Here is a 27,351-nt window from a genome sequence, read left to right as displayed (position 1 = left end):
CAGAGCATCCTTTATGACATCATGTCATAGTACATGATCTTAGGATCACGCAACAGGCCAGTAAACCCTCGTATGCTACCTTGTGGCATCATGGCTATCATAGTCAATACCTGAGCATGAGTGATTGCTGTGAAAAGGGTCTAGAAGACTGATGTTTTGCTGTCTAAAGAATTGACAGCAAGCCATGCCTGTAGCAAATGCAAGGATATTGAGTATAGTATTTAAGTGCTAGTGCTGTGGCACACAGCGGTGAGCCAGGTTTCATAACTGGGAAATGGGCAGATGTGCCTGCATGTAATGAGACCCTTGCAGCTGACATTGATGTTGGAGCTTTTCTGTCCTCATGGCAGTAAAAAATTGATTAGTCTGAACATCAGAGCACTTCAAAATAGCCCTAAGGCATGCAGCTTTTTTTATACCAGACAGCAATATTGTCACGTCCTGGAAGTCATTCTCTTGTCTATGATGTGCGTCCTAAAAAAGCTTTGAAATAGCTAACATCTTTTTTTGTGCTTTGCTTATTCATTTCCAAAAATATGAATCCATAATCCTTAAATTTTTTATTCATTACTTATTTGTGCAACATGGTCTACTACAACATATAGTACATTTAAAAAATGGAATTCACTGTGTTCCTTGAATATGTAACAAAATGTAACTTTAATGAATTGCAGTAACGGAGTAAAATCTTTTTGAGGCATAGCATAATTGCTTTTGGATTTGTTCATCCTTGAGGATGAATAAACCCTTACACTAATATTTAAAATGAAAGTGCTTAGTTGAAACATCACATGGGGGAAAAAAACTGCGCCTAAGTGCTCTGCTGCAGTTATTATGGGGCAGTGGAGAGTTTGCCTCGTGATAAATAAAATGAGCATGATTTTGTGTGTGTGTGTGCCTATACGTGTTATAGTAGAGCCACGTTGGAAAACAAAAATATACTTTTATTACAACGTTGTCAAGCTTAGAAATGGAGTACAGATGTTGCCACACATACTGCTCCTCTGCCTCTGAGCGATGCATGAAAAGAAAAGAGAGAAAGGGGGGGATGCAGGAATAAAAAAGAAGAGTCAGTTTCTCGCCGCAAGAGTGAATCAGTGAATGCGATAGCAGCTAACTCCATTAGGATCCGATCTCGCGTAACTCTACTAAGCATTAATGTAAGGGAATACGGCCGCTTCAGTGGGTGAAGTGGTTTTTGTGCTATCAGTCGTCAATATGAAGTAAGTGGTGCGAGCACAGCACATACAAGAGTAGGAGCTGTCCACTAATGTCCGTCTAAATAGCCTGTGTGACCCCGTCCTTTGGTCAAAGTTCGCAGTTGTTGCCTGAGCGACTCAGCCCTCCCCCCCCCTCCCAACTGGCACCCCTTCATGCTTCTTTGCCCGAAGGAGCCGGCCAGCGCATTTCATCTCTGCTTGAGCCGCATTCGTCTGCAGCCTTTGCAAGCCTTCGCTCGCACATGGAACATAGGACGTGTGGGACAATGTTATAGATTTGGACTTTATACTGAACATGACCACAACGGCAAAAATGTGCCTTGAGTGTCCATATAATTGCTATCGCAATAAAAGAGAAAAAAAAGGAGCAGAGACCGTCGTAGTGGTTTCAGTCAGTATACGGTAATTAAGCAGCGAGCAATTTGCCTTCACTCTTAACACACACAAGTTATTAGGATTGCATATTCTTACACAGCGGTTTCAATGAATTGACTGTTGGTTGAATATTGGCAGTAATTTCAAACATGGTTTCATATGTAAAATGCAGTGTTTTGCGACACTTGCTCCTGCTGTAGGTGCATCACAGGCAGTGAAGTCGGAAGACACATGCAGACAGTTTTGTAAGCGCTAGGTGTACTGCTAGCATATCAAACGTGAAATTGACCCCTTTTTTTCTGATACTCATTAGTATCAAGAAAGTTTGTCTGCCTTTAAATTCAGTATATGTCATGTAGTGTTATAAACTCTGTATATTACATAGTTTGTCTGTCTGTAGCAAGCTTGTCGGATGCTGCAAGCATGTAACATATTTGCACGTATAAAACAGTGGGCTTGGCATAACTGTACTGAGTTTGCTTTTTGTTGTGTGCAGTGCCTCCTTCTTATTTTGCCCACTTGGACCATTTGGGCCAGCGGTCAGACAAGTTCCAGCGACCTGAGCTCTGTCTTGGTTCCTATGAAATTGTTGCCACCAAGGAATATTGCAAGGTACTGACAATACAGCTGGGAGCTGTATTATGAATTGTTGTGAATTTTTTTTTGTTTCAAAAAAATTTTCAGACCACAAGAGCTGTGCTATAAATAACTTCATCAGCAGCTTGGTTGTGCACCATAGTGTTTAGTAGGGCAATATGACGTTACATGTACAAAATATCAGTGGAGGTTGTGATTTGCTCTACTGTACGTGCCTTGCCTATCCATACATTTTTATTCAATGTTTACCATGGCTAATAGCCTCTTGCTTTTGACAGCATAACCTGCCAATTCGTACATGCACTCGAATACTCATTGATTATCATTATTGTGCTCTGTAATGTCACAGTTCGGTATTGCAGTAGTTGAGGAGCCACATAGGTACATTGTTGCATCTGGGTGGTTGCTGTAAATTCTGGCCTGGTATTTCAACTAAGACAAGAAATTTTGTGACATTATATTTTAAGGAAAGAGAACCCCCTTTTTCTTCCTTCTTTTTTTGCAACCTGTGAAGCAATTTACTATGGAATGTGACATGAATGTTGTGTGTATTGAATAAGTTGGCTTGTAACCGAGGCCCTAAAATATATACAGCTCAACCATGCTTTGCTTTAGTTTGTAGAACATTCGATAATATGCTGCATTATTGGTCCAGAAACTGGGCAAAGGGTTTGAGTTCTTTTGAATGTGCCTCATGTTGAGAGTTTTTCTTTACTGGACTTCTTTGCTCATTGCAAGTGTGCAGTGGATTAAATGTAGTAGGTTGTTCAAACCTTGTTTCTTTTACTCTCTCTCTCTCTTTGCCAGAACTCTGTGTTTCCTCAGCCTCCAGCCTTCTTGTTCCTGTTAGATGTCTCCTACAACAGCATCCGAAATGGACTGGTGCATCTCTTCTGCAGCCATATTCAGACTATCCTCCAGGAACTGCCAAGGTGAGACAACCCATAACTCCAGTTCACTTCATGTTACCCTTGTACAAAAGGAAAAACTTGGAGGAGAGTGAGTGAGTGAGAGGTGTGTGTGTGTGTGTGTGTGTGTGTGTGTGTGTGTGTGTGTGTTGCTTTGTGCACTACTTTTTATTCCTTTTGTGCAGGGCCGAAGGTGAAACTGAATCCAATGTGCGTGTAGGCTTCATCACCTACAGTAGTGTTGTGCACTTTTACAATCTCAAGGTATGTCACAATTTCATCTTTCTTGCTGTTTCTTTGTTGCTATCAGTTAGTGTATGCCATTGTGGAGGTGTTTTGCAGTACTAAAGAGTGTACTAAAAGAAAAAGTAAAACAGAATATAGTATTCAGCCATCAGTAATGATTCAACCCACAGCCTTCCCATTAGGAGTGCAATGCTTTACCAAATGAGCTATGGCGGTGGTCATTCCCCCTTCCACATTGTTGGGTACTTCTGTATGTGTAACCCAGGGAGCCACTACTACTAAGGAAGGGTTATGGTTTTGCAGGCAAGCCTGGCTCAACCACAGATGCTGGTGGTGCCAGACGTACACGACATGTTTGTGCCTTTGTTGGACGGTTGTCTCGTGACAGTGCAAGAGGCTTCCAGTCTCATTGATAGGTAAGTAATGTGGAATTATAATCTAGCTGATTTTTCATATTTAGGGTAACTGATAGAACGCAGTTAAGCCCATGTGTGTCGTACACAAGAGACACACAAATTAACTGTTTATTCTTGAGCCAGAACATCAATGCTGTGTGTAGCCTCTTGTGTGGTGTGCATGCTTTGGAAATTGGGCTTTTGGAGGTCTATGTTAAAATGATTTCTAGTAGTAGAGCCATTGCAGTAGAGTGATGGAAATGTGTTATGCTAAGGGAATTCATTAAGTAATTGAAGACTTCTGAAAGGCCTTCATAATATTCCTTTTCTTAGTCTCTTGGAGCAGATTCCTGTGATGTTCGGGGAAACTCGTGAAACGGAAACAATCCTTGGAGCAGCTATTCAGGCTGGCCTGGAAGCCCTCAAGGTAATGGTTATGTGTGTTTTGTTTGTTCGTGTAGAGTACCGAGCCCTTGCTCGGTTGCCTTTGAGTAACATTGTGTGTTGCAAAGAATTGCAATCTCATGTTATATCTTGTGTATAGTAATTTTATGACTTATTATTTTATTGTTGGTTTTAATGCTGTACATTGAACTGTTCTTATGTGCCAACTCTTCATATAAAGATTTTGTTGCCAACTCTGATGCCATGCTGATGCTCTTTTTAAAAATAATGAAAGCCATGTACTAATCTTTTCAGGCGGCAGAGTGTGCAGGCAAACTCTTTGTGATGCACACAAGCCTTCCCATTGCGGATGCCCCTGGAAAGTTAAAAAACAGAGATGACCGCAAGCTACTCGGTACTGACAAAGAGAAGGTAGGTATTAAGTTCAATTTTTATCTTTAGCGTAAGAACTTGGAATTGTGAGGCATACTGGTGATACGTCATTATTGAATTTTAAGCCATACTCATGACTGTTTTTTAGGTTGCTGGACACAGCTGATAGTTGCTGGAATGGGCAGCGCTAACCCAAGCCTTTTCTCTTTTTTTTCTTTTCTGGCTCCAGTCAGTGTTGATACCCCAGTCACCCTTCTACAGTCAGCTGGGACAGGACTGTGTAGCGGCTGGCTGCTGTGTGGACCTCTTCTTGTTCCACAATGCCTATGTTGATGTGGCAACGATAGGCCAAGTGGCCAAGATGACTGGGGGACAGGTGTACAAGTATACCTACTTCCAGGTGAGTAGTGAACTCTGGCACACACTGGTCTTTTTTTTTTTTTTCATTGTCTCTGAAGTGGAGGTTCTCTTGTGCAAATATTTATTATTGTGTCCTGTTGTGGACACTCTGTTGATGGTCGAGTGCTGCTGTTATTGTACGAAAGTGTCTTCATGCAGGTAACCTAATGAAACCAACAGATAATGAAGTCAGGAAAGGTATATAGGGTACGTTATTTGGTACTCTAATTGTAGTATAGTAATTACAATATAAACGTAAAGAATTTAAAGTGGATGAAAAGACAGCTTGCCACCAGTAGGGACTGCACCTACAACCTTTGGATAATGTGTCTGATGCTCTTCCTGCCAAGTTTCTTACCTTGGGGGCAGCTTGGTGACAGTTTACCTGTGGATGTGGTTGCATCTGATATTCAACTCTCAAGGGTGTTTGCCTTTTGAGTGATGATAGCATTCTTTGACTATTGACATCATGTAGGCAATGCCAGCATTCCTTGTCTTACAATGTGCATTAAGTATTTTTTGTTTATTTCTTTCATTTAAGTAGCTGAAGTCATTATTTCACTATCCTAATGCATTCCTTCTTTAAATAGCTGTATTGTTGTCTTAGTCACAGTAATACTGCAACTGGCTTTCAGGCTTTTGATTTTTTGGTGATGATATTTTACAGAAACTTAGATCTGTTGATGTTTGTTCGCTTATTCTTTCTTTAAAAATCAGTGTACTTTGGCATGGAAAGGTCCATATTCTAGATTTTTTACATATTTATAGACTCTGGAAAAAAAAATCTGTAGTACCACCATCAGAATAATAACAGCAGCACTCTGTATATTGAGCTGCTGGCAGGTTTGACAGCATAGACTAGCAAAAAGAGGCAAAGAGGCACAGTATTATACCCCAATATTTTCACTTAATGGCTTGACTGTTCTACAAACAAATGTAATTGAGCACACATACTTCATTAAGCAGTGCTATATCAAACATGGCTGGGCTGATTTGATCACTTAAAGAAAGTAAAAAGCTATGCATTAGTCTTTTGGACAGTTTCATACACCCTAGGTAGTAAAAAAAATCAGATAACTTATAGTGTTACTTTTGCATATGCGCACACAGTACAATTTATACCTCGGGGCAAGCATTTTATTTTCACTCATATATGACTGATACACCAACAGTCATGATTCACATCTTCTGCACAAAAGTTGCAAGTAATTTTGCGCAGAAATAGCCAAAAATGAGGCTGATATTTCCTGCCTGATTTGTCCTAAGCCTCTGATATCAAGAACTACACAGCACTTTTCAATTCTGTGTTTCTAGAGTATAATGGTTGAAATTACTTGTACAAATGCTAGGCAGCATTGTTTTCAATTTTTCCAGTTCATTTCACAGCATAATGGGTCAAAACAGGAACGTGCAAAGTTTCATTGGTAAAAAAAAAGAAATAGTATTTGGGAAAGAAGTTTCTCAGAATCTATACTCAAAAGTTCACTGCAATCCAGAAATTAACTATGACTTCTGGACAAAATGAAATAGCATGAAAACAGAAGATTATAATTTTAAGGGGAAAAATAAGCTACTGTTTCAAAGGTGCTGGCAAACCTAGGTGACCTTTCAGGCTGCCTGTGTGGTGCTGATATAACATTTTGCAGTTAAGTTGATTCGTGACAACTTGTCAGTTGGTTGCTGACACATCGAGAAGAAAACAATGATTAAATGGAGGGCTTCTGCAAAGCCTTGTAAGGACATACAGAACCTGGTATAATGAAATGGAGTGGAAGCACAGGTTACCTAACGGATGAAAAGCTTCTACCTTTAGGAATAGCTGCAAGTGCATTACACTCTCTTCCAGAACACAGGTGACAAAGCACTAGTCCAAAGGGAAAGTAACGTCCAGGGCCTGCAGGTAGGCCCCCGCACTGTTGGGTGATGTACACATTACAGCAGCTTATGCTACATTGACTATGTGGTGGCAGGTGTGGGTTCGTTGCTTCCATCAGCTTGGGCAGGTTCCTTGTGGGTTTCTTCACATCTTGAGTTCTCCTCCTTTCTTTCAAGGCATGTAAAAAAATTGCTCTGGGTTGCACAGGGAGCTGTGGGTTGACATTCAAAGCATGCATCTCTTTGGTCTGAATACACCTTTGTGTTGCCAAAGAAAAACAGGGCAGGGAACTCTACAGCAGCTTTTTTTTTTTTTTTTTTTGCAAGCATTAACCTCTGCATGGCATTCTTGTTACTGTTTACCGACATGTGTTTGCAAAACACAAGCCATCATTCTACTGTCTGTGCATGAGAAACTTCTGAAGCTTGTGCGAGACTTGAGTGTGCCTATCGTCTTTTTTCTGTGTGTTGCTAAGAAGCCATAGCAGTGAACGGGTTTGAAAATGTCTTGGGCGTCAAAGTGGAATAAGTTTTGAAACTGCATAGACCGTAGATTCAGTACGAATACACATCTTAGCGGGCATGAAAGACTACTGCACCCGAGAGGTATTGATAATAAAGAGTAGGGCTGTGCGTTCAGTCGTGATCTTTATCCAACTTCTCAGCTCAATTTAAAGAATTAAATAGTAAATCAGCTTAAGGCAAATTTTTAAAATTTTAAGCATTACAAAATTGTATGCATAATGCATCTTGATAAATGAAACAAGTTGCAAGATGCTTCTTCGAAAGGAAAAACCATATAAATGGCATTCTGGTTAATTTCAGCGAAGTCTTATTTGCTAAACATTATGCTGCCATTGGCTTTGGCAAAAAGAAAGGGGCTGTCAAAGAATCGCTAGAGATTGCATTTGATAAAACATGCTGTTAAGTGTTACTTTTATTTTGTGTTGAATGGCTCGGCCTTAGGATTATGTGTATGATACAAGAAATGTTAGAAATATCCATTTTAGGGAATATAAATATTTTATTCCCAAGAATAGATATTTCTAGAGAACATCAATTGTAGGGAATTGTGGTTCAATATTTTCTTGCATTGTAACTCACTGTAGGTGTTACAATTAAGCTGCCAAAACAATGAGTGCATAAGGAGCAGAGCTCACAGTATTAACGAATCGTAGCTGTTCTTTTGCAACATATAACTTGGGATTTTCATATTCAAATATAGTAATTGATGGAGGAAATTTGTTCACATTATCACCTCTTGAAGGCTTTATTGCTTCACTAAGGGAGGGCTTTCTGAGTGAGCATGTTGGGCATTAAGTATTTTTGCATAATCATTTGCAGTGACCCAGCCAAGGATGCTTACTTTATCAACAGCCTCCAGATTTCACCATCTTGACTAATTCAAAGTTTAGTATGTAACCAGCCTTGTATTCTATGTGTACATTTTATGCTGTTTAAGAAATTGGATATATGTATATATATACATTTAGCTTCAACTTACCATTCGAAGTCCTGAATTTTTAGTACAGCTATTTCAGAAATTAGATACATTTCTAAGGTCTCACTGTTCACGCGCCCTTAGTTTCTTCTGAAACATCCTTTGGCATGGCAAGGTTTTTGGCATGCTGCTTCTAGCTACCCTGTGTTCGTATCACTCAAGACCAACCATGTGGATAGCTTTCCTCTCCATGTATAGAGACTAAACAGGCATGTTTTACTATTGGCAGTCTGGATAGCAGATGCATAAAGCATATCCTGTTTACCCACTTCAACATGACAGGGCTGTCTGTTGCTGCAGTAAGGCTTCCACTGTGCATTTCATATGGCCCTGCATATGTTCATGTTCACATTACAAGGAACGACTTTTGTGGCCACTTCTGTGAAATTATAGCTCTGTTGACAGGGCCACAAGTCTACCTTTCTTACAGGCAGGTGTTTGAGTGAATCATTTTCATGCCGCTTGTCTTGCAATTGTGAAATAAGCTCCCTTGTATCTGGCCAATGTAAAACTTACATGTGGGCTGTAACATGTAGCTGTTACTCCGCATGGCAAGATTTTTTTTTACACAGTAGCCTATTCATTTACATAAATAGAGGAAGAAAATTTACACAAGTTATTGCTAGCGACATATAAATGGATGTGGCTGGGTACATGTTGTTTAAATGTTTCTATTTTCATACGACATCTTGCAGACGCATAGGATAGTACTTGGTGCACGGTAGCACTTGACTTTACCTTCATGTAACGGCATTCTCTTGGATATTATTGATATCATTGATGTATTGGAAGCTACTAGGAATGTCAGTATGTAAAGTAGGAAAAGAAACATGTTATGCTGGCCCTTGTCTCATAGGCTGTGTAAAATAGGGGTATTCCGAAGGTGCTTCACTTCGGAGGAAATGGACATATGTTTGTTTATAGACTAAAAATAGTTAGGTGGGGACGTTAGGAAGTTATGAGATGCATACAGTAAAACCTCAGTGGTACGATCACCGCTCGTACGAATTTTGGGGTGATACGAATTTTTCTGTGGTCCCGGCCAAGGCCCATTAGCCTGCAATGTATTGGAGTACGGTTGTTGTGAACCGATTTGCTCCCCGCAACGTTTGATACGAATGTACGCTGCCCGCAAACAGGTGCTGTGCGAACAGGTGCTGCCCGCGCTGTCGCGGAAGACACGGCAGTCACGCGCGGGCGCGGGCATGCGCGCTGCGCGCCATTAACGGTGCGTCGTTGCCTCTGAGATAGTGCGCGCGAATCTTGGAGGCCTTTATGCACCTTCGCGTTTAGATTACAGATGACATAGACGTCGCGTTTATTATTTTTTTTCCACGACACGTTGACGCGTGCTGCTGTGCTCGAGGCAGCAGCGTCTTTGTACTGTGTTAACACGTGCCTGCCACGTCGATGCCAGCCATGTCCACGCAATCAGACGTTCTATGAAACAAGACTGAAACTTGGGCTGCGGGTCCGTCATGAAGTCCCATGAGAGGTGGACGAAGACCCCAAGAGACAAAGCCGAAGGTCTTGGGGAAGGAGCTAGGCCTCGCAATATGCCCACGCCTGCCAACTCTCCTATTTCCACGGGAGACTCCCGAATTATGAGCAAACCTACCTATTGTGCGGGCATGGCCATAAATTTCCCGAAAAACACCCCCAACACCACCGCGATAATAAAATAACAGCATCAAAGGACAGCGATTCTAAAATTTGCTCTCCTTCATCTATCGCGTGCAAAGCCCTTCTTAAGTCACTTTCGCAGTAGTGCTCTGGTGTCATGCAGAAAAGCGTAGTATGATTAGGAAGGGGCTACTAGGGGTTACGGGTCACAAAAAATCTGGTTCATTAATTACACACGTGCGCATGCACCGTATATTTACCAGTACAAGTATGATCATTGACGTCTAAAAACTTTACTGGCAATCATTCAGAGCTGTTCATGACGTCGCTGCGGCCCTGAGAAACACTGAATCAAAATGCATGCCAACTTTCTTTTGTCGCATACTAATTTTCCATGTTTTCTGGTGATACGAATTTCGGATGATACGAATATTTTTGGTCACCCCGAGAGATTCGTATCACCGAGGTTTTACTGTATTTGCATTGAATAACTTCCACATCCGAAGGAAACTGACTGGTGCTGTGTGCAGCACCAGTACATCTTCGCACTTTTAACTGCACTTGCAATGTCAATGGCGAGTTTCTCATAACAATTTGCCTGCATGTTGAACCCTTGTTAAGCAATTTATCTGCATTGCTTGTATTCTAAGACCAGCACTCAACCAGACCAATTTCACTGGTAGTTGTGCTAGGCCACCACTGCCACAGACCTTACCGGAGTTGTAGTCTTCTGGCTGTTTTGACACAAGGAGGCTGCATGGAGTGTGGAATGTGCCCAGCCTGCTACCTTGTTTACTAAGCTGCTTTCATCAGCGGCTCACAATTTACAGTGGGATTTATCTGTATGCCCATATTCAGTTAAACCTGAAAAAAAAAAAAATTAAGCTCTGCTTATAGCTAGCACTGTTTTACCCAAAGATAGTTTGCATGGATGATCCTTCCAGTTACAGTAGCATATTTCTGCGACTTCAAGCACTTTCACATGTTTAAGATAGTTTATTTTGGCAAGCATATCTGCTGATCCACTAAAATGTATATCTACATTTGAGTGGAAAACTTGAACATCCTGACAAATTTTACGAGAGCTACTGATATCAGTACTCTCAGCCAGTGATAATATTTTATCAGAAACAACAAACTCTTATTTTCTGATATGACTATGATTTACATTAGTAGAGAAGAAAAATGCTTGTGCTTTGAACAGATGCCAGCTGGCACGGCTCTCCTACAGAGATGAAGGGCAGGTGCACCTTGTTTCTTATGTTGTAACTAACTGTAGGTGTTACAGTGAACCTGCCGAAACAGTCAGTGTTTTTACTCGTTTTGGAAAGATTGCAGCTGACCATAGGTATTAGTCTGATGAAATGCTGCACAGGAAAATGTTGAAGAACTTTCTTTGCAACATTCTTTCTTCGTGGCATCCAGTACTCATATGCACTGGATGCCACAGAGCTGAAGCAAACAACTTCAGAAAAAAAGGTAACTTCTCATATTTAATAACAAGTTAGTCCTTTTGAGATATTGTGAGGAAAATGTCCTAATAAAATCAATTTTGTACTGTAAAATGGGCGAGCATCTAATTAATACTTTTTATATAAGGGGGTAGAGACTTTGCCAGGCACCTGAAGCCTGTTTTCTTAGGCAAGACCTGAAATGAAGTGGAGTGGAAATTAATTTAATATTGCAAGCATTTCACCGATAGAGAATCAGTTGTCAAACATGCGGAGAGTGCATACAGAGCAGAGCTCATAGTATTAATGAATCGTAGCTGTTTTTTATATGGCAATATAAAAAATTCCTACACCGCTTAAGGCACAAGTGAAATGTAAACAAACATGCTTGAGCACCACCATTTCTCTGTGCAAGGTGCTGTAATTTTGGAATGCCATGTTCAGTTATGTTAATGTATGATGCCTTTGGAGAAGAACTTAATGCCATTGATTGTTTTCAAGCACAGACAGAAAAATGAGTTATAGCATGTTTTGCATGGCTGCTGCATGTAAATAAATGGAAGCTTTGAGATGCATGCTCTTCAAATAGACAGAATAGCCTCGGTGAAATTTCGTAGGCAGATATACAATCTTGTGTTGTGTTGAGTGCTATAGCTACAAAACATTGTGTCGCAAAGGGCTGAAGCTGGTTACCAGTGGGCAGAGCTGTCGTGGCATAAGGGAATGGGCATGTTGAGTACAAGTAATATGGTGGCAAGGGAATGGGCATATTGAGTCTATTAAGCTGCATTGCTATGCTAGCATCACCATGTGCTAGAGGAAACCGGTGTATGGGGCTATATAGGGATATGCATAGGGGATGACTTTCATAACACTCATGCCATAGCAGCTGTTCTCAGCTGTGAACATGCATCAAAGCATGAAGGAGCAGTAGTTAATGAATGGAGGCATGCTGAGCTCAGCCTTCATGAAAACCGGTATGTACAGGAGAACAAAAGTAGGTACACTGAAACCTCATTATAACAAAGTCATATATGCCACAAAATTAACTTCGTTATATTCAAAAATTCGTTATAAACGTTTATTTGTGACACTGCAGCTATGACAAGACTAGTCTTCATTTACTTCGTTATAACCGATAATTCGTTATATCCGTGTTCGTTATATCGAGGTTTGAGTGTAGCTGTTGTAGCACTGGGTTCATAAAGAGTGTTGCAGACAGAGGTAATGAAACTGGGCAACAAAGAGCATCCACAAGCATAGTGATGAGAAGTGTGATTGTTAGTCGATAGACAAACTGTAATCTGTATTAGCTGTTTTTTTTTATTCTTATTGTGTGTGTGTACCCTAGTATATGTTAGCATTTAGATTTGTCAATATAAATGTGCCTGGAAGTTTGCACGTCATGAGTATACCCATCTTGTTGCCTGATGTGCATTGATGTGTGGAATTTATCATAGAGACTGGTAGAAGTATAAACTATAGCAAAAAGTGATCTCGATAGGGAATTTGTTGCAGACCTTGCATTGTTATGGGAATATTTTTGTCAAATTTACAGAAGGAATATGTATGATAGAACAGCACTCTATGGATTAGCAATGTTAATTTCTGTATGCTGAGGCACAAGTGCACATGAATGCCATTGCAGAATTTCTTGTTCAAGAAAACGAACAATTGTATTTTCTTGCTGGTATGTTGCTAAGATGAGCTCACCAGGCATTATTGGCTCAGCATTGCTATTGCAGAGGCTGACTTTTGGCTACTTACATTGGCTGCAGCATTGCCTGACATGAGCTTCATCGGCCAGTCACAGGAGAACTTGCCAAGCTGTGCAATGTTCAGTTCAAAGCGAAATGCTTGCTAGCGTATGCTTATGTACCAGGTGATTGGCTGTCATGGTTATCTTCCAGGAGGATGTCGAAGGGGCCAGGTTTCTTGAAGACCTACGGCGTGATGTCTCCCAGCCCACAGCTTTTGATGCTGTTATGCGAGTGCGCACTAGCACAGGCATCCGGCCAACTGACTTCTACGGTAACTACTACATGGCAAACACCACAGATGTTGAACTGGCCGCTGTGGACTGCAACAAATGCATAGCAGTTGAGGTATTGAAACCTGATGCTTTTTGTCTTACAGTGAGACATTGTGTACATGAAATTATGACATCATCACCGTCAGCCTTTTTTATATCCAGTGCACGACATTTTGTAGCCAGTGGTTATAATTCGAGGGTTATTCAAAAAGTAAGGGCTGTTTCTTCCCCGAAAAATAAATATTCGTTAGTAAAAGTTTTTATTATCTGGTTTAGTTTAGCACAAGACTACTTCACTTTTCTACATAATCACCGTTAAATTCTAAGCACTTTTCGTACCGCTGCACCAATTTCTTTAGTCCCGCTGCATAAAAGTTTACCGCCTGGGAATTCTTTGCTGTTTGAGTTGGTCGGTAAGCATTTTTAGTGCCCACCTTGCACACACTGATATCTGGTGTCTTTTCAATTACAATCGTGCAAATTGTAGTGTGGCTGACAAGAGGAAATTCATCCGACAGACGACTGTCAGTCGTCGGAACTAACCGCAATGCCCAATCCACTCGTTGAACAGTTTCATTGGTCTGGATTCTGGCCCTTGCACTCCGCTGTTAGTCGTGCATATTTGTGCGGCCATTTGTGAAGTCTCGACACGATTTTATGACCTTTCTTTGACTCATCACTTCATGTCCATAGACTAGGCACAATTCCGCATAAATTTGAGAAGCTGATGATCCTATTGCAAGCAAAAATTGAATTACAGCTCGCACTTCATAACAGGTGCGAGCAACGATTTTTGCAGACATTGGTGTTTGCTTTCCCCGACAAGCAGACGACTACTGAGTCAGAACAGTAACTTCAGTACCTTCGCGAAGAATCAACAGATGGCGCTGCACAATTAGATCTTAAGTAAGAGACGGTTAGAGTATTGGTGGCAGAAAAGTAGAGATAAAGAACAAAAATAAATAATGGGGGAAAAATAAGGTCATTCTGCCTTAAGAGGCAGAGAGATAGACCGTGAATTTATATTTTTTTGGTATAATAACATAGATTTAATCAATGTAGATAAGGTATTAGGCCAACATGAAACAAGGAAGCTTTTTTTTTTTTTTTTTTCGAGCCTGGTGGCAGACATGTCACCGCCCCGTTACAAAGGGGACGCTCATAGCATCCATCCATCCATCCATTCATTCTAACGTGTAAATATTTAAATATTAGCAAACGGCCCTTACTTTTTGAATAGCCCTCATACATTAAATGCACATTTATGAAAACAAAACAAACATCGCCCCTAGCCTGAAGTACAGTCACTAATGATTATCAATTTCCCTAACAATTTTTCCAGATGCATTCTAAATATTTGATTGTTCTCTACTTTAGGGAGGAAAATAAACAGCTAAATGATATTGTTATAAAATATTATCTTGTAAAAAGCATGAACAGAAAAAAGCAGTGTTTTATAGGTGTGAGGAAAAAAAGTAGTAAACGAAGTATGCTGAAAAGGAGCATGAAAGCTTCATTGCCTCACATTTAATTGCTCTAGGTTTCTTAATAGGAAATGTGGGTTTCTGAGGCATTTTAATTTTATCTTAGTTAAGAATCGTGCGTTTGCAAAAAAGCAGCAACTAATTTTACTTGTCCTGAATTTTATTCACTTAAAGGGACCCTGAAACGGTTTTGACAATTTTCTGCAAACACATTGAGCCAGTAGAGCGAGTCCTAAAAGATAATTTTTTCAAGTTCAAGTTTATTCATTAACGATGTCAGTTTTACATAATAGTGAATACAAAATTATTACAATACAGGGAGCCCCAAGGTTGAAAACCGTCTGGGGGCACTCTTGTACATCATCTGAACGGAAAGAAAAGTGAGATATACATAAATTAGTGGTTACAATAACTTTACAGATAATGAAAAAGTAAAGAACAATGTGAAAAACAAGAAAATATAAAGCTGTTTAGTAAGACAAAAAATGGCAAAGACTTCTGTATTGAACAAGCAATGTCAGGTAGCAATACAAAGCATGGAAGCACTGTGAAATGTAGTAGTATTGTTACATAATTATTATTATTACAATTGTGAACCGATTTAAGCTCTCTGCATGAACTGTGTAATTTATTACAAGGCTTTAAACCTGTTAACCGCTACAGATTGTGCTTAAATTATGGGGCAAATGATTCGATGATGATGTAGCCTAAGCTCTGACAACAGTTCAAAAAAATGTTTCAAGGACACTTTTTAAGAAGTTTAGTGAACGTCTGGGTGCCATCGCACACATACACAAGCTCTCATTTTGATCTTTTCTTCTCTTGTTCATTGCTTTGTGATAATTTCCTGCTTATCTTGTATGCAGATCAAGTATGACGACAAGCTATCGGAGGAAGAAGGGGCCTTTGTACAGGTGGCTCTGCTGTACACGACATTTGGAGGCCAGCGCAGGCTTCGTATCCATAATCTTGCCTTAGCTACTTGCTCTCAAATGGCTGACATGTATCGAAACTGCGACCTGGACACCATTGTCAATGTTTTGTCCAAGCAAGGTGAGTTCCCTCTGAACAGAGCATCACAAAAGAAATCTTTTCTGCTAAGAGATGTGTGCAAAGGAACAAGGCATTAAAAAACATATAGTTACTGCTGGTGTTTCCAGGCATTTTTAGTGTTGAGGCATTCAACAGTTAGCTCATTTCAGTGGTGATATAAGACAGTCTTTAGTGGATATTGGCACGGAACAGATAGTAGTGGGACATTAATGATCATATTATATTTGATTCTTAACAGCACAGAATGGTGCTCTCAGTGGAATGCAAAACATTTCAGGGAAATTTTGCATATTCAAGCTGATATTCTTGTAAATTTAGGTGTAATTTTTGCATAGTAATGTATGCAGTGATTAGAGCACCAGTATGAACGAGTGTCATCATACCATAGCTGGCACATCATTGAAATGCACTACCTCAAAACCACAGCTTGGAGCTTCTCGTGTTAATTGTGGGTGCAATTGTTAAAATTCACTGTAGGTTGCAGACTGCTATGTCGAAATCTGGCCATGCAGTGCAAGGCAAGCATAGCTGGTTTTAGTAGCTAGACTCGATAGTGCAGCTAAGCCTCAGTTACACCACATTCTGCAAAATGGACACTTCACTTCATTGCTATATCAAAACGTCTATTGAACATCGACAATTTATGCTGAGTATAATCTCCAACCCATGTGTAAAGGCTTGACAATATGTCCAAATACTAACAAGGCAATCCAAAAAAACTGACTTCAGTAACAAAAAAAAAAAAACAAAGCTTCGTTAAACGTGAGAGCCGGTGACCACATTTACTCTATGATAATGCACTGACAAAGTCCCTCTCACTGTGGCTACATGGCAGATGGAAAGCCTTGAGAAACAGGCCCATTGCACTGTGGCAATTTGTGTAAAAGCTTTCGCCCCATGCCACCCCCACCACTTGCAAACATTACCTCGGGCGTTGCCTGCCCAGAGTGGTACAACATTGAGTACATGTCCTGCATAAAAATTGCCAACCCCTGAACCCAGTCCAATGAGTGCAGCATCACAATCCATTGGATGCCACAAAAATTGAAGAGCTGTGCTTTAAAATCATATGGGAGCAATGCGACAGTGTGGATTATGGCAACATTGTTCACAGCCACCACATTGCTTCGGACAGTTTAATAAAAATTATGATTAAATTTTGGAATGCTCACATTAAAAATATGTGGTGCTATATGCACATGGGCATACAAAAAGTACAGTAGTTAGTTATGTAGGAAATTTTGTTGTATTTGAGTTCATTATATTAAGGTTCAACAGCCTTTGCAGCATTGCTAGTATAATAATAAAGATGCCTGCCTGTTTATTGAACTTGATGCTTGTTTAATTTTTTACTTACAGTTATTTAGCAGATTTTAACAGTCTCTCTTTTCTCCCTTTTGGAAATGGTGTTTAAAAAAAATCTCAGACTGGATGCCAGTTAACGGACACGTAAAGCCAAGCATTAAAATAGCAGCCTCCTTTTGACTTGGTCGATGTCCAAGGCTAAGCAATAGTTTTTGTGGATGCTACAACAGGTGCCAAAGGGGCCCTTGACAAAATGCTTCTTGATGTTATCATTAGCGGCGTGTATGGAAGAGCAACCGCTCTAGCTGCCTTTGCTATCGCCAACCAGTGACAGTCTGGCTGTAATCTAAGATGGCCTTCGACAGCTGCTTCGTCAGTTCTTCAGTTGAGGCATTAAGGTGACATGGAGCAAATATTGCTAGGAGCCATATGTAGGATGGATTTTCAGCACCACTTGATGCGAGTCATATTCAGCTGGCGGCATTTGTACTCATTCCACCACTTGATGAAAGGATGGCACTGCATCGTGTTAGTTCTTTGCACTCACAAACTACTCCTTTGCTGCATTGTTCCTAGATGACGCCGCCATCCCGTCAAACATGTGCAGTGTTCAGCCAGGCAAGCCAGATGACACACATGAAAAAGCCCTCCTAACTCTGCAAAAAAAAAAAAAAAAGGTTCGATTTAAAGACTGGTAATACTGGGCACTACAATTTGATGCTGCCCTCTCTCGGTGCATCAAAGGACAGAAATTTAAGAATGTGTGTTGGTAAACTGACATCGACAGTAAAAACAGAAGTTCAGGGGAAGATGGGAAGCTGTTGAACAAAGTCTGTTCCTAGAGCTTACTTTTCAAAAAGGGCACCTCTCAGCTTCAAGAGTAAAGACAAATTTTTTTACAGTCATTGGTGTTGTTAACTACTATGGAGTTGTCGGTGACACCTGGTGGCACCTTGGTTATATGAATGCCAGTGGGATCTATTAATAGAAGTTCAAGCTCCTCAAGATGTTTTCCTGTGGCCTCAACAACCTCATACACAGGCAACCTCGTTTTCTCTTATTTTCCACTTTGGCTAGTATTAATTTATGTCCCATTGGACTGGCAGCCCATACAACATGGTCAAGATAAGAAAGCTTCAGTTTAATTGCCTTTGCTTTGAAAGAACAATGGATATTGGACCAGATAACAAAGAGACATTAATAATCCACTTGCTTTATCTGAAGGTAGCTGGTGTTCAGCCCGTCATATTTCATGTTCTAAAACCGTTGGTTCTAGTTCTTATTAGATGTCAACACAAGGTTCTTACAGATTTCTTTTGTGTTCCTTCTATGTTTTCTTTGTCTTCCCTCGTCGTGAAATACTTTTCTTCCATGTTAACAACTACATTGTGTATTTTGAAGTTGAAAGGTGCCTGTAATTTCTTCAATTTTATTGTAATGTCCATGATTAACATTTGACAGAGTTCCCAGACTTAGGTGAAAATGCTGAGGCCAGTGTACTTAGATTTAGGTGAACGTTAAAGAACCTCAGGTGGTCAAAATTTCCAGAGCCCTCCACTACGGCGTCCCTCATAATCGTATTGTGGTTTTGGGACGTTAAACCGCAACAAATATTATTATTAGTTGCCAGACTGTAGCACTGCTGATGGATGCTTTGCACGTTTTTAGTTTTGATACTTCGAGCGCTAGGTTTACTTTGTGACCTCTGTGCAGCCCACGTCGCAGCTTCCCCCTTTTTATTGTTAAAGCGCTGTCTTAAACTTCAGTCTGTCATTAACGAACATTGTCTGGAAGAAAACAAATTGGTTGTTGAAAAGCGATTTGATCATTTTTCTGGATCTCCTCAACTCACAAAATGCATGTGGATTGAATTTGATAAATCATCTTGTTGGAGTGCAGGAAGTTGTTGAGACAGCTTGCATCTTCTATCACTGTGCAGAATGTCCAGTGTTTAGAGGTCATGTTTGTATAGTATTGTGCAAGCCATTTGTTATTTTAGTAGAGGTGCAGCATGGTAGAGAGGAGATCAAGCTTACCACGTGCTCTTTAACAATGCTTGGATGTTACACTGAGATGTGTAAGAAATTTTGCAACTCTTGCTCTGAAACTTTTGTTCTTAAGGTAGGCTGCATCACCACCATGATTTTGCGTTGAGAAAATAACCTCTTGTATTTGTTGATATCATGTTAGCTGTGAGATTTCAGAAGTTGTAGGTGATAGAATTCAGTGTTCTGAAAGAGGCACAATAATGAATGGCATTGTATGCATAAAATGGCTGTAGAAACATTAAATAAGCTATCATGGTTGCTGTTTCATTATGAAAATGTGTGTAGTTTCTTGCCTTTCGCATGCAAAGAATTGTCTGAGGGCTTACATGTGCATGTTTAATGGCCATATTGTTACATTTGGCTGGGAGATGTGACCAGAGAGCTATGTGACAGTAGTTATGGTAGCCACCACTCCACGCGCATTGATCCAATTATTTTTTTTTTATTCTATGCAGCAATTAGACAGCTATTGGAGCAGAGCCCTCGACAGGTGCGTGATGGCTGCATCGGTCGAGGTGCCCAGATGCTGGCTGCATACCGGAAGCACTGTGCTAGCCCCTCTTCGTCTGGTCAGCTTATCCTGCCTGAATGCATGAAGCTACTGCCCCTGTACCTCAACTGCCTGCTCAAGAGTGATGCCCTTTCTGGAGGTAACTTGCAAGTGCATTAGTAAATCGTACATTTACTGACTGTTATTCATGGCAGTACATGTTAATGTGCTGCTCATTAGCTGTACTGCACACAGAATTAACAAGACATTACATGCATGTTAGTGTGAATCGCTGTTCAGGGAAATGAGTAATGGCATTGCACTGTTAGGTGCTCATGAACAAGGATTTCACTGAACCAAAATAAAGAATCCCTGTAAAAGTGTAACAGACTTTTCCATTTTATGTGACCTCAATCTTAAATTGAGAAGGGCTTAGATTTGTGAATATATGGTATGCCAACAGCAGTCACTACAATGATGGTAATTTGCTATTCAAAATGAGGTTGCAGCTTTGATTCTTGGTGGCAGCAGCTGCGTTCGAATGGAAGCAGATTACAAAAACAATTGTGCACCATGGTTTGGGTGCACATGAAACAATCCCAAATGGTTGAAAATGAATTTTCCACTACAGCACCTATCATAGGCTATTTGTTTAGCTATTTGACATCAAACCATATAGTTTTATTTTAATCGTCTGGCTAAAAGCCCAAACCCCACACAAGATAAGACCAGTGCATTTTGGTACACTAAAAGACAAGCTAGGGGCAGTGGTAGAAGGGACTTCTGTCGCCCTTCTTTCTTTCATTCAGTTCTTTACTTATCGTTAGTGCTTTGTACGGCAGGGAAACTTTTGGGACAAACCCGTTTTCAGTGTCTTGACTATGAATTTCATTTTGTTCTTTTCATATTAATGGTCATGGCCTCTAGTGACTTTGCTTTCATCCTTAACCATACAAATGCAAAAAGGTATAACTTCTGAAAATGTATTTTCTGCATACACTACAATAGAATCTCGGTAACTGCAATCACTTAATAATAATTTAGTTGGTTTGTATTTTACTGCTGCACGTGTATATACATCTCTCAGTTAACAAAACTCCTGTTAAATGAAACATATGGTCTGGGTCCTTCCAGGTTCCATTCAGAGCGATTCTGCTGTATATTATGAGGACATTTGTTTGAGCAAACTCTACTGTTAATGCCACTTGACAGCCATAATTGTATTGCAGCTGAAGGGACTGAGCCTTCATAACCGAGGAATCCATGAACTTAAAATAGTACTGACATAAAATTTTGAAGCTGATATAGCTTGTGAGATAGATTTGTGTGGACACACACACACATCTACGAAGTATCAACTGCTAATATATAGCCTAGAACATATTTAAAATCAATTTGAAAGTGTGTGCTGTGCAACTGCATGCGAAACGAGCAGCTCATGACGTAAACATCAACTTGGTTTGAGTGTAAACAACCAACAATCACCTACATCACGAGTTCGTGTTGGCTGCGTGCTCCTTGTGTGTGCTCTCTCCCACAGTTATCAATGCGGTGCTCACATGTACACGATGCTGCATGCGACAAGCGTGGCGAGTGCATCGCTGTTTCATGCGCTCATGTGGCCAGCTGTGTTTACAAAAAAAAGAAAGAAAAGAAAACCCTAGGTGTTGCCTCTCTCAGTGCTCTCTGAAACTGAAACTGTGGCGGGGCGCTATAAAGACGTCTTCAAATGAACCACTGTGCGCTCAAGCAAATGTGGTTTCCAGTCGTGATAAGTGGAACATTAGCTACTTATTGCAACAGAAAAAACAAGGTGTAAAATTCTTGTGTTAGTACTCTTTGAAAACAACACAACAAACATGCCAAGCCACAACACATGTAATTGATTTATTAATAAAAAAATTCAGTGTTCGTAAAGGGGCACAAGAACATAATGGCACTAATGGAAAAAGAAGAATGAAGCTGTGTTTGTGTAATCCATTTTTGCAGCACGTAACTTCAGTTTGGTGCTTGCAAAGCTCACTGTTCTGATAGTAACACTGAAATGACATCTCATGGAAAGCATTCCACAACATCAAGTGGCTGCCTTACTGCATGGCTTTGTAGCAAAATGCTCATTGTGTGCTTTGATGTTGCGACAAAATGCATACTATGGCTGGTCGGGAGACACCACCTCTCGCTAATCTTCTTGATTACGCGATCACCTGAAGGTACACAGGTGCAAAAAAGCCACTGTGGGGCCACTCTGGCACAGCCATTTGCACTTTCATTGTGGTGTGCTGATGTCTCTATATATGTACTGTGCAAAGATGTGGACACACCAAATGAAACCAGAGAGACAAAACTCTCCTGCCATATTGTGTAGATGCATGTTTTATGACTTAACGGCTTGGCTTCTTTTCAGCCTTGGGTGTGGTCTGTGGATACTAGATCAATTACGTTGATAGTTTCGGTATTGAAGAGGTTCGGAGTATGTATCACAACTAAAATACCTACTTCTATTTCTCTTCAATGTGGTGACCAAGTTAGCGCATTGTCACAAAGCTAGAGTTGAAATTATTACACGGTGCATTGTACTATATTGTGCAAAATTGTGTTTGTCCACGTACATTAACATCTATCGTGCCAGTGGTGGTGCCGTGAAGCTGTCCAAACAATCACACATGTCCAAATTATAAATTTTTTATTGTCAGTCAGTGACTGTCCTTTCTTTTATAACATAAAACCCTGGTGACTTCAACACACATCAGCTTCCCGAGTCTAATTATGTTGGAGGTCACACAATAAGGTGCACGCAAGGTGGACCCGGGAGCAAAGGGAGTGAGGGAAGGTCAGGTGAGCTCGCGTCTCCTAATATAATTGGGGTTTAACATCCTAAAACCAAGATTTGATTATGAGAGACGCCGGAGTGGAGGGCTCTGGAAATTTCGATTACCTGCGGTACTTTATCGTGCACCTAAATCTAAGCACATGGGCCTCTAGCGCTTCGCCTCCATCAAAATGCACCGCCGCGGCCGGGATTCGATCCCGCGACCTTCAGGTCAGCAATCAAGCACCATAACCATTAAACCACCGTGGCGGGTAGTGCGTGCCTCCTCAAGACCAGCTGTGGTGGCTGCACTAGCTCTTACACAGCAGAGTTCATAGATGGCCTATGCACCCTATATTGTGCAGATAATAATCAGCAGCAAGTGCCAAGGCTGGGCAGGGTCGCTGGTTGCCTGATGCGAGTTACAGAGACGCTTCATATATGGGTAGTTAGGCTGCTTTGTGCTGCCTTACGTCCAAAGCAGCATACGCAGTCAGCAAATGCTTAGAAATTCTTTTGGCAACAAGTTAATAAAGTCTTTATTATTTTTTTGCTTATATATATTCATTTATGATACAAACTTCAGGTGATACTAACATTCGACAGCACCTTGTGAGATTCGTGTCACCAGGTTTTTGCTCTTGTGGAGATCCATGAACGGTAAAACATGGATTAGTTTTTGGACAAGTTTCTCTTGTTTGATTTCAAAGAGTCGGTTAAAGTTATGGTTGCAGTACAAAATCACTTTGTTAAACCAAAATTAAAACTACCTGGTCTCCTACAGAAGTAGTAGTAGAAACTTTATTTTACTTTGGGGTATTAGGGCAAGGGTGGGTGGGTCCCCTAGTCCAGGGCTCTAATGGCCTGTGTGGCTCGCTGGGCTTGGTCGAGCAGAGCAACTTGGCCCTCCCGATATTTGCCCACGTGCCAGACCTCCCACTGCCTCTCAAATCAGTTTCTCCCTAATAAGGGTGAGTTAATTTCAGGTGGCCTTAGCCCACACACCCACATTATGTGGGTGAGAGATGGCTGCTGCCAAAACCACCGACACGTGTTCGAGTACTATTGCGTTGGGTGGATTTGAATGCGATAGCGTTAAAGAGCTCGTTTCGCATAAATTCCAGTGTCAGCATTGTTGGTTGGTGTTGTCTGTGAGTGAAAGATCGTGATTAGTAAATTACTCTTTTGCAATACCAAAATCACCACGCTTAGCGCGAAAAGATGCTTGGTAATCAAGAAAACTCGCAGAAAGAAAATGCGGGTGGTGACGCCACCTCGAAATTCCCCCACCAGATGTCATGATGTCGTACATTTTGACAGCATCTACTAGGTTTTGCGTAGTTCCTAATCAGTAATAATGAAGCACATTGTCCTCTCAGGGGGGCATAAACTTATCATACCGAGTTTGAGGAAATTTCGTTGAGCCAATGTCGCCAAAATTCGTAATGTCACTCATGGAAATTTCGGCGCTAAATTTAAAAATGAAAGTTGGAACTTGAATTTCTCCTGTATTAATAAACCTATGATGGTGAAATTAATGACATTAGAGTTCTCAGAGCACAATTTATCTATCTAAACCGATTCGTTGTTTCACCTAAGTGTTCCTTTAAAACGGCCAATGTTACGTGTAGAGACGTTTTTTTCCTCGTGGCACAGTTGAGGTGCCCGCTGACAAGCAAAGCCCGGGTATCGAATTAGTTGATGCGAATGGGGCCCAATTACGCTGTTGCATTCTACTCTTGAAGGCGAAATTCAAGTGTCCTCAAAGTTTTTATTGAGGATTAATAGATTAGGGTATGTGTTTACTTGTAGCCGATGACAGTCCCTGGCCTGCTTTAAGTCAGGTTTGGGGTGTGGTGCACAAAGCAAGGCAAAATTGCAGCATACACGAAACTTGGCGACCGAGATTAGTTGGTAGTGAGAGCTTTTTGTACTCTAGCTACTTAATGCAATGACGCTGTTTTTAGAAGTTTTTATTATTCATTTTACATTGTGGTTTGCGTGCAGGCCCCGAAATGACCACTGATGATCGGAGCTTTGCTATGCTCTCACTGTGTAGCATGGATGTGGCGAGCACAGTGGCTTACTTTTACCCGCGCCTCTTGCCTCTGGTAAGTTTCTTTCCTGTTACACTGAAGCCTAATTCTCGTCACACTCATACTTTTCGACACATGGGTATATTCTGGCTCATTAGGGAACTTTCTCATTGTGCCCTGCCTTTTCATAAACTGATGTCATATAGCACCTGTGGTTAATGGGTTTTCTCAGCATGACGTTGACGTGGACTCTGTGGAGCTGCCAGTTGCACTGCGGTGTACTGCTGAAAAGATCCAAGAGGATGGCTGCTACCTTCTAGGTGAGGGCCTAGTTTCATTGATTTTTGCATTGACTACTGTACTTCATTAAAGGGACACTCCAAAGATAACTTAAATTTTCTACGTGTGTTGCTGACTAATTGTATACACAAGACCTCCTGCCGTTAATGACATATGCAGGATGCAGTCTGGCTACCTCCCCTTTTATAAGTATGCTCAGCAGCGAGGAATTCCTGAAATATCAGATTACATAACCCAACTTTGAAGTGCATGCTTCATCAAATAGTTTTCTTTACATCTTGCAAGTGCATGCAACATGCAGCAAAAATATTGCAAGTGGGGTATATTCTTGACCTCTTTTTGAGCCTGGATTTTTTTTTTACCTTAAGAAAAGCATTCAAATTGAAGCTAGAAATACTTGTATGCTTATATAAGAACATCCAAAATTACTTGCACCATTTCACCACCTTGGGCAAGATTTGCAGGCAAGATTATAAAACTGACACTTATGAGATTGTTTCTGATGTGTGAAAAGGCCATCCGTAAATTGTTCAGTGTGCTAATGTGCACAGTGAATAAGCTGCTCAATTCTTAAGCAATTACACATGTACAAAGGAAAACAAAAAGAAACAAAAAGCTTGTACATGCATAGGGAATTTCAGTGCTGCACAAATACACTGCAGTGCACGTATTGCTTGCAATCATGAGGCAAGTAACTGGCGAGGAAAATTCTATGTAGTCATTGTCTAGCATGTAGTACTCGCCGCTGAGATGTGCAGAATAACAAGAAGGACAGCATATACAATATCTCTATAAAGAACACTTAGTGCACACAACCATAAATGTATTCCACTGTTCCTACCTACTGATATACTATCAAAACCCACACATTTTTTATTAGACATCAGAAAACTTTCCAACCAGTATACATTTACACAACGTCCTGAAGAAATCGGCTCGTAATTTTTCCAAGGACTCTTGGTGACTGACTGCTAGGCATTTGCAGTTCTTCCATTACTAATTAAGGTTAGACAGAAGTTCGATGTTTTCAAGTGAGTTTGTATGGTTTCATCAATTAGACCAGTAATACTGCATGTAGTAAAGTTTTATACAAACAGTAATTGCCAGTCCTGTTTATTTCACTCTTATTGCCTATGTTTTTGCATGATTAGTCATTCTTGTTAATCGAGAAGCTCCTTGCTGGAAGTTTAGTTCTGTTGTTCTCTTCAGATGAAAAAACAAGACTTTGTGAAATTTTTGTTTTGTGTGAAACTTACTGTAGTGAGTCTGTAGTAAGTAAATAAAAGTCACAATTAACACAAATGCAGCTTCATTACACCTGATCTTGTCATAAGCATATACCATATGCTGATATTTGTGAAAAATATTTGTGACTGGGTGTGTGCTAGTGCAAGCAAGGAATTCCTTTTTGATTTTGTTGACTCATGGACATGTTGTGGTTCCAATATGAAGCACTTCAGCGACACTAAATTACAAACATGCACTATGGTTAATTCATGCACAAAAGAACAGTTGGTGTGATCACACAAGATTTGACGCATTGACTGGCATCGTGTGGCCGAGGAAAAACAAGTAGCTGACCAACACGCACACGCATCTGAAAGGTGCCTTTCGAAGTTGCTTTTCCTGGGTAATTCACATTTTTGCTACCAGAATATCCATACTTGGGGCTGCAAACAATTAAATGCTCACTTTGCTCTAACTGATATTGTTTCAGATCATGCATTTCTGATTTTGTTACCGCAGTAGAACTCCCAACGTTTTGTTTATAGCATTTTATTTTGTGATTTGTTATATCCATGTTTATTACATTAAGGTTCAACTTGTAAATTCTCTTAAAAATTAGCATCAAGCCAGTTTGAGATTGTTCTTTTATACCCTTCAGGCACACGTGGACACAACTTGTTTTTGCCAGTTCTTTGGACTAGTGGCCAAGAATGAGCAAGATATATTGCACATTGGATGATATGTGCCTCCTATATCTTGACATAACCTTAACGGGCTGCATATGGCTGCAGCCAATCACTTTGGTAGAAGCACTACAATGTTCGACGGGTCGTTCAACACCCGAATTCCAGGACCAATGTCAATACTATTATTTTGCTTTGCTTGAAATGAATGCAACCAAAAACAAACTTCGTATGTATTTTAAGCCTTAAATTTTATTCTTTTTATGCAAAAATATTGATATCTGATTACATGCTAATTATGATTAATTACTGAAACTTACTCAAAACAACACATAACTGCCTCTTCTTTCTTGAAATATAATGTTGAGTGCTTTGGAATTATGTTGTGTAAGTTTTATACATTTGCAGATAGTCCATCACAATTCGCACCTGAAAGGGATATGTTATAAATTAGGATTGTGAGAATTTTCTTGTCATTGGATAATTAAGATGTAGAAAGTTTTGTGTTGGCAAGCAT

General features: G+C 40.4%; 1 protein-coding gene across 3 annotated transcripts in view; it reads left to right on the top strand.

Moving 5' to 3' along the window:
* Positions 1-27,351, top strand: part of LOC119402947 (protein transport protein Sec24C) — a 65,950-nt gene that overhangs the window by 26,869 nt on the left and 11,730 nt on the right. For 2 of the 3 annotated variants that reach the window (XM_049417959.1, XM_049417957.1), the window contains exons 9-21: positions 2,092-2,207; positions 3,000-3,124; positions 3,286-3,364; positions 3,650-3,762; positions 4,075-4,168; positions 4,441-4,557; positions 4,748-4,918; positions 6,764-6,817; positions 13,278-13,472; positions 15,750-15,936; positions 19,745-19,939; positions 24,596-24,699; positions 24,857-24,944. In XM_049417959.1, coding sequence (XP_049273916.1) covers positions 2,092-2,207; positions 3,000-3,124; positions 3,286-3,364; positions 3,650-3,762; positions 4,075-4,168; positions 4,441-4,557; positions 4,748-4,918; positions 6,764-6,817; positions 13,278-13,472; positions 15,750-15,936; positions 19,745-19,939; positions 24,596-24,699; positions 24,857-24,944 — 1,638 coding nt within the window. The remainder of the gene's footprint in view (positions 1-2,091; positions 2,208-2,999; positions 3,125-3,285; positions 3,365-3,649; positions 3,763-4,074; positions 4,169-4,440; positions 4,558-4,747; positions 4,919-6,763; positions 6,818-13,277; positions 13,473-15,749; positions 15,937-19,744; positions 19,940-24,595; positions 24,700-24,856; positions 24,945-27,351) is intronic. The other variant, XM_049417963.1, reaches the window with a different exon arrangement.

The sequence above is a fragment of the Rhipicephalus sanguineus genome, chromosome 1, assembly GCF_013339695.2.
Source record: "Rhipicephalus sanguineus isolate Rsan-2018 chromosome 1, BIME_Rsan_1.4, whole genome shotgun sequence".
Lineage (NCBI taxonomy): Eukaryota > Metazoa > Arthropoda > Arachnida > Ixodida > Ixodidae > Rhipicephalus > Rhipicephalus sanguineus.
Note: the sequence above shows the minus strand (reverse complement) of the source record. Positions and strands in the feature narration are given on the sequence as shown.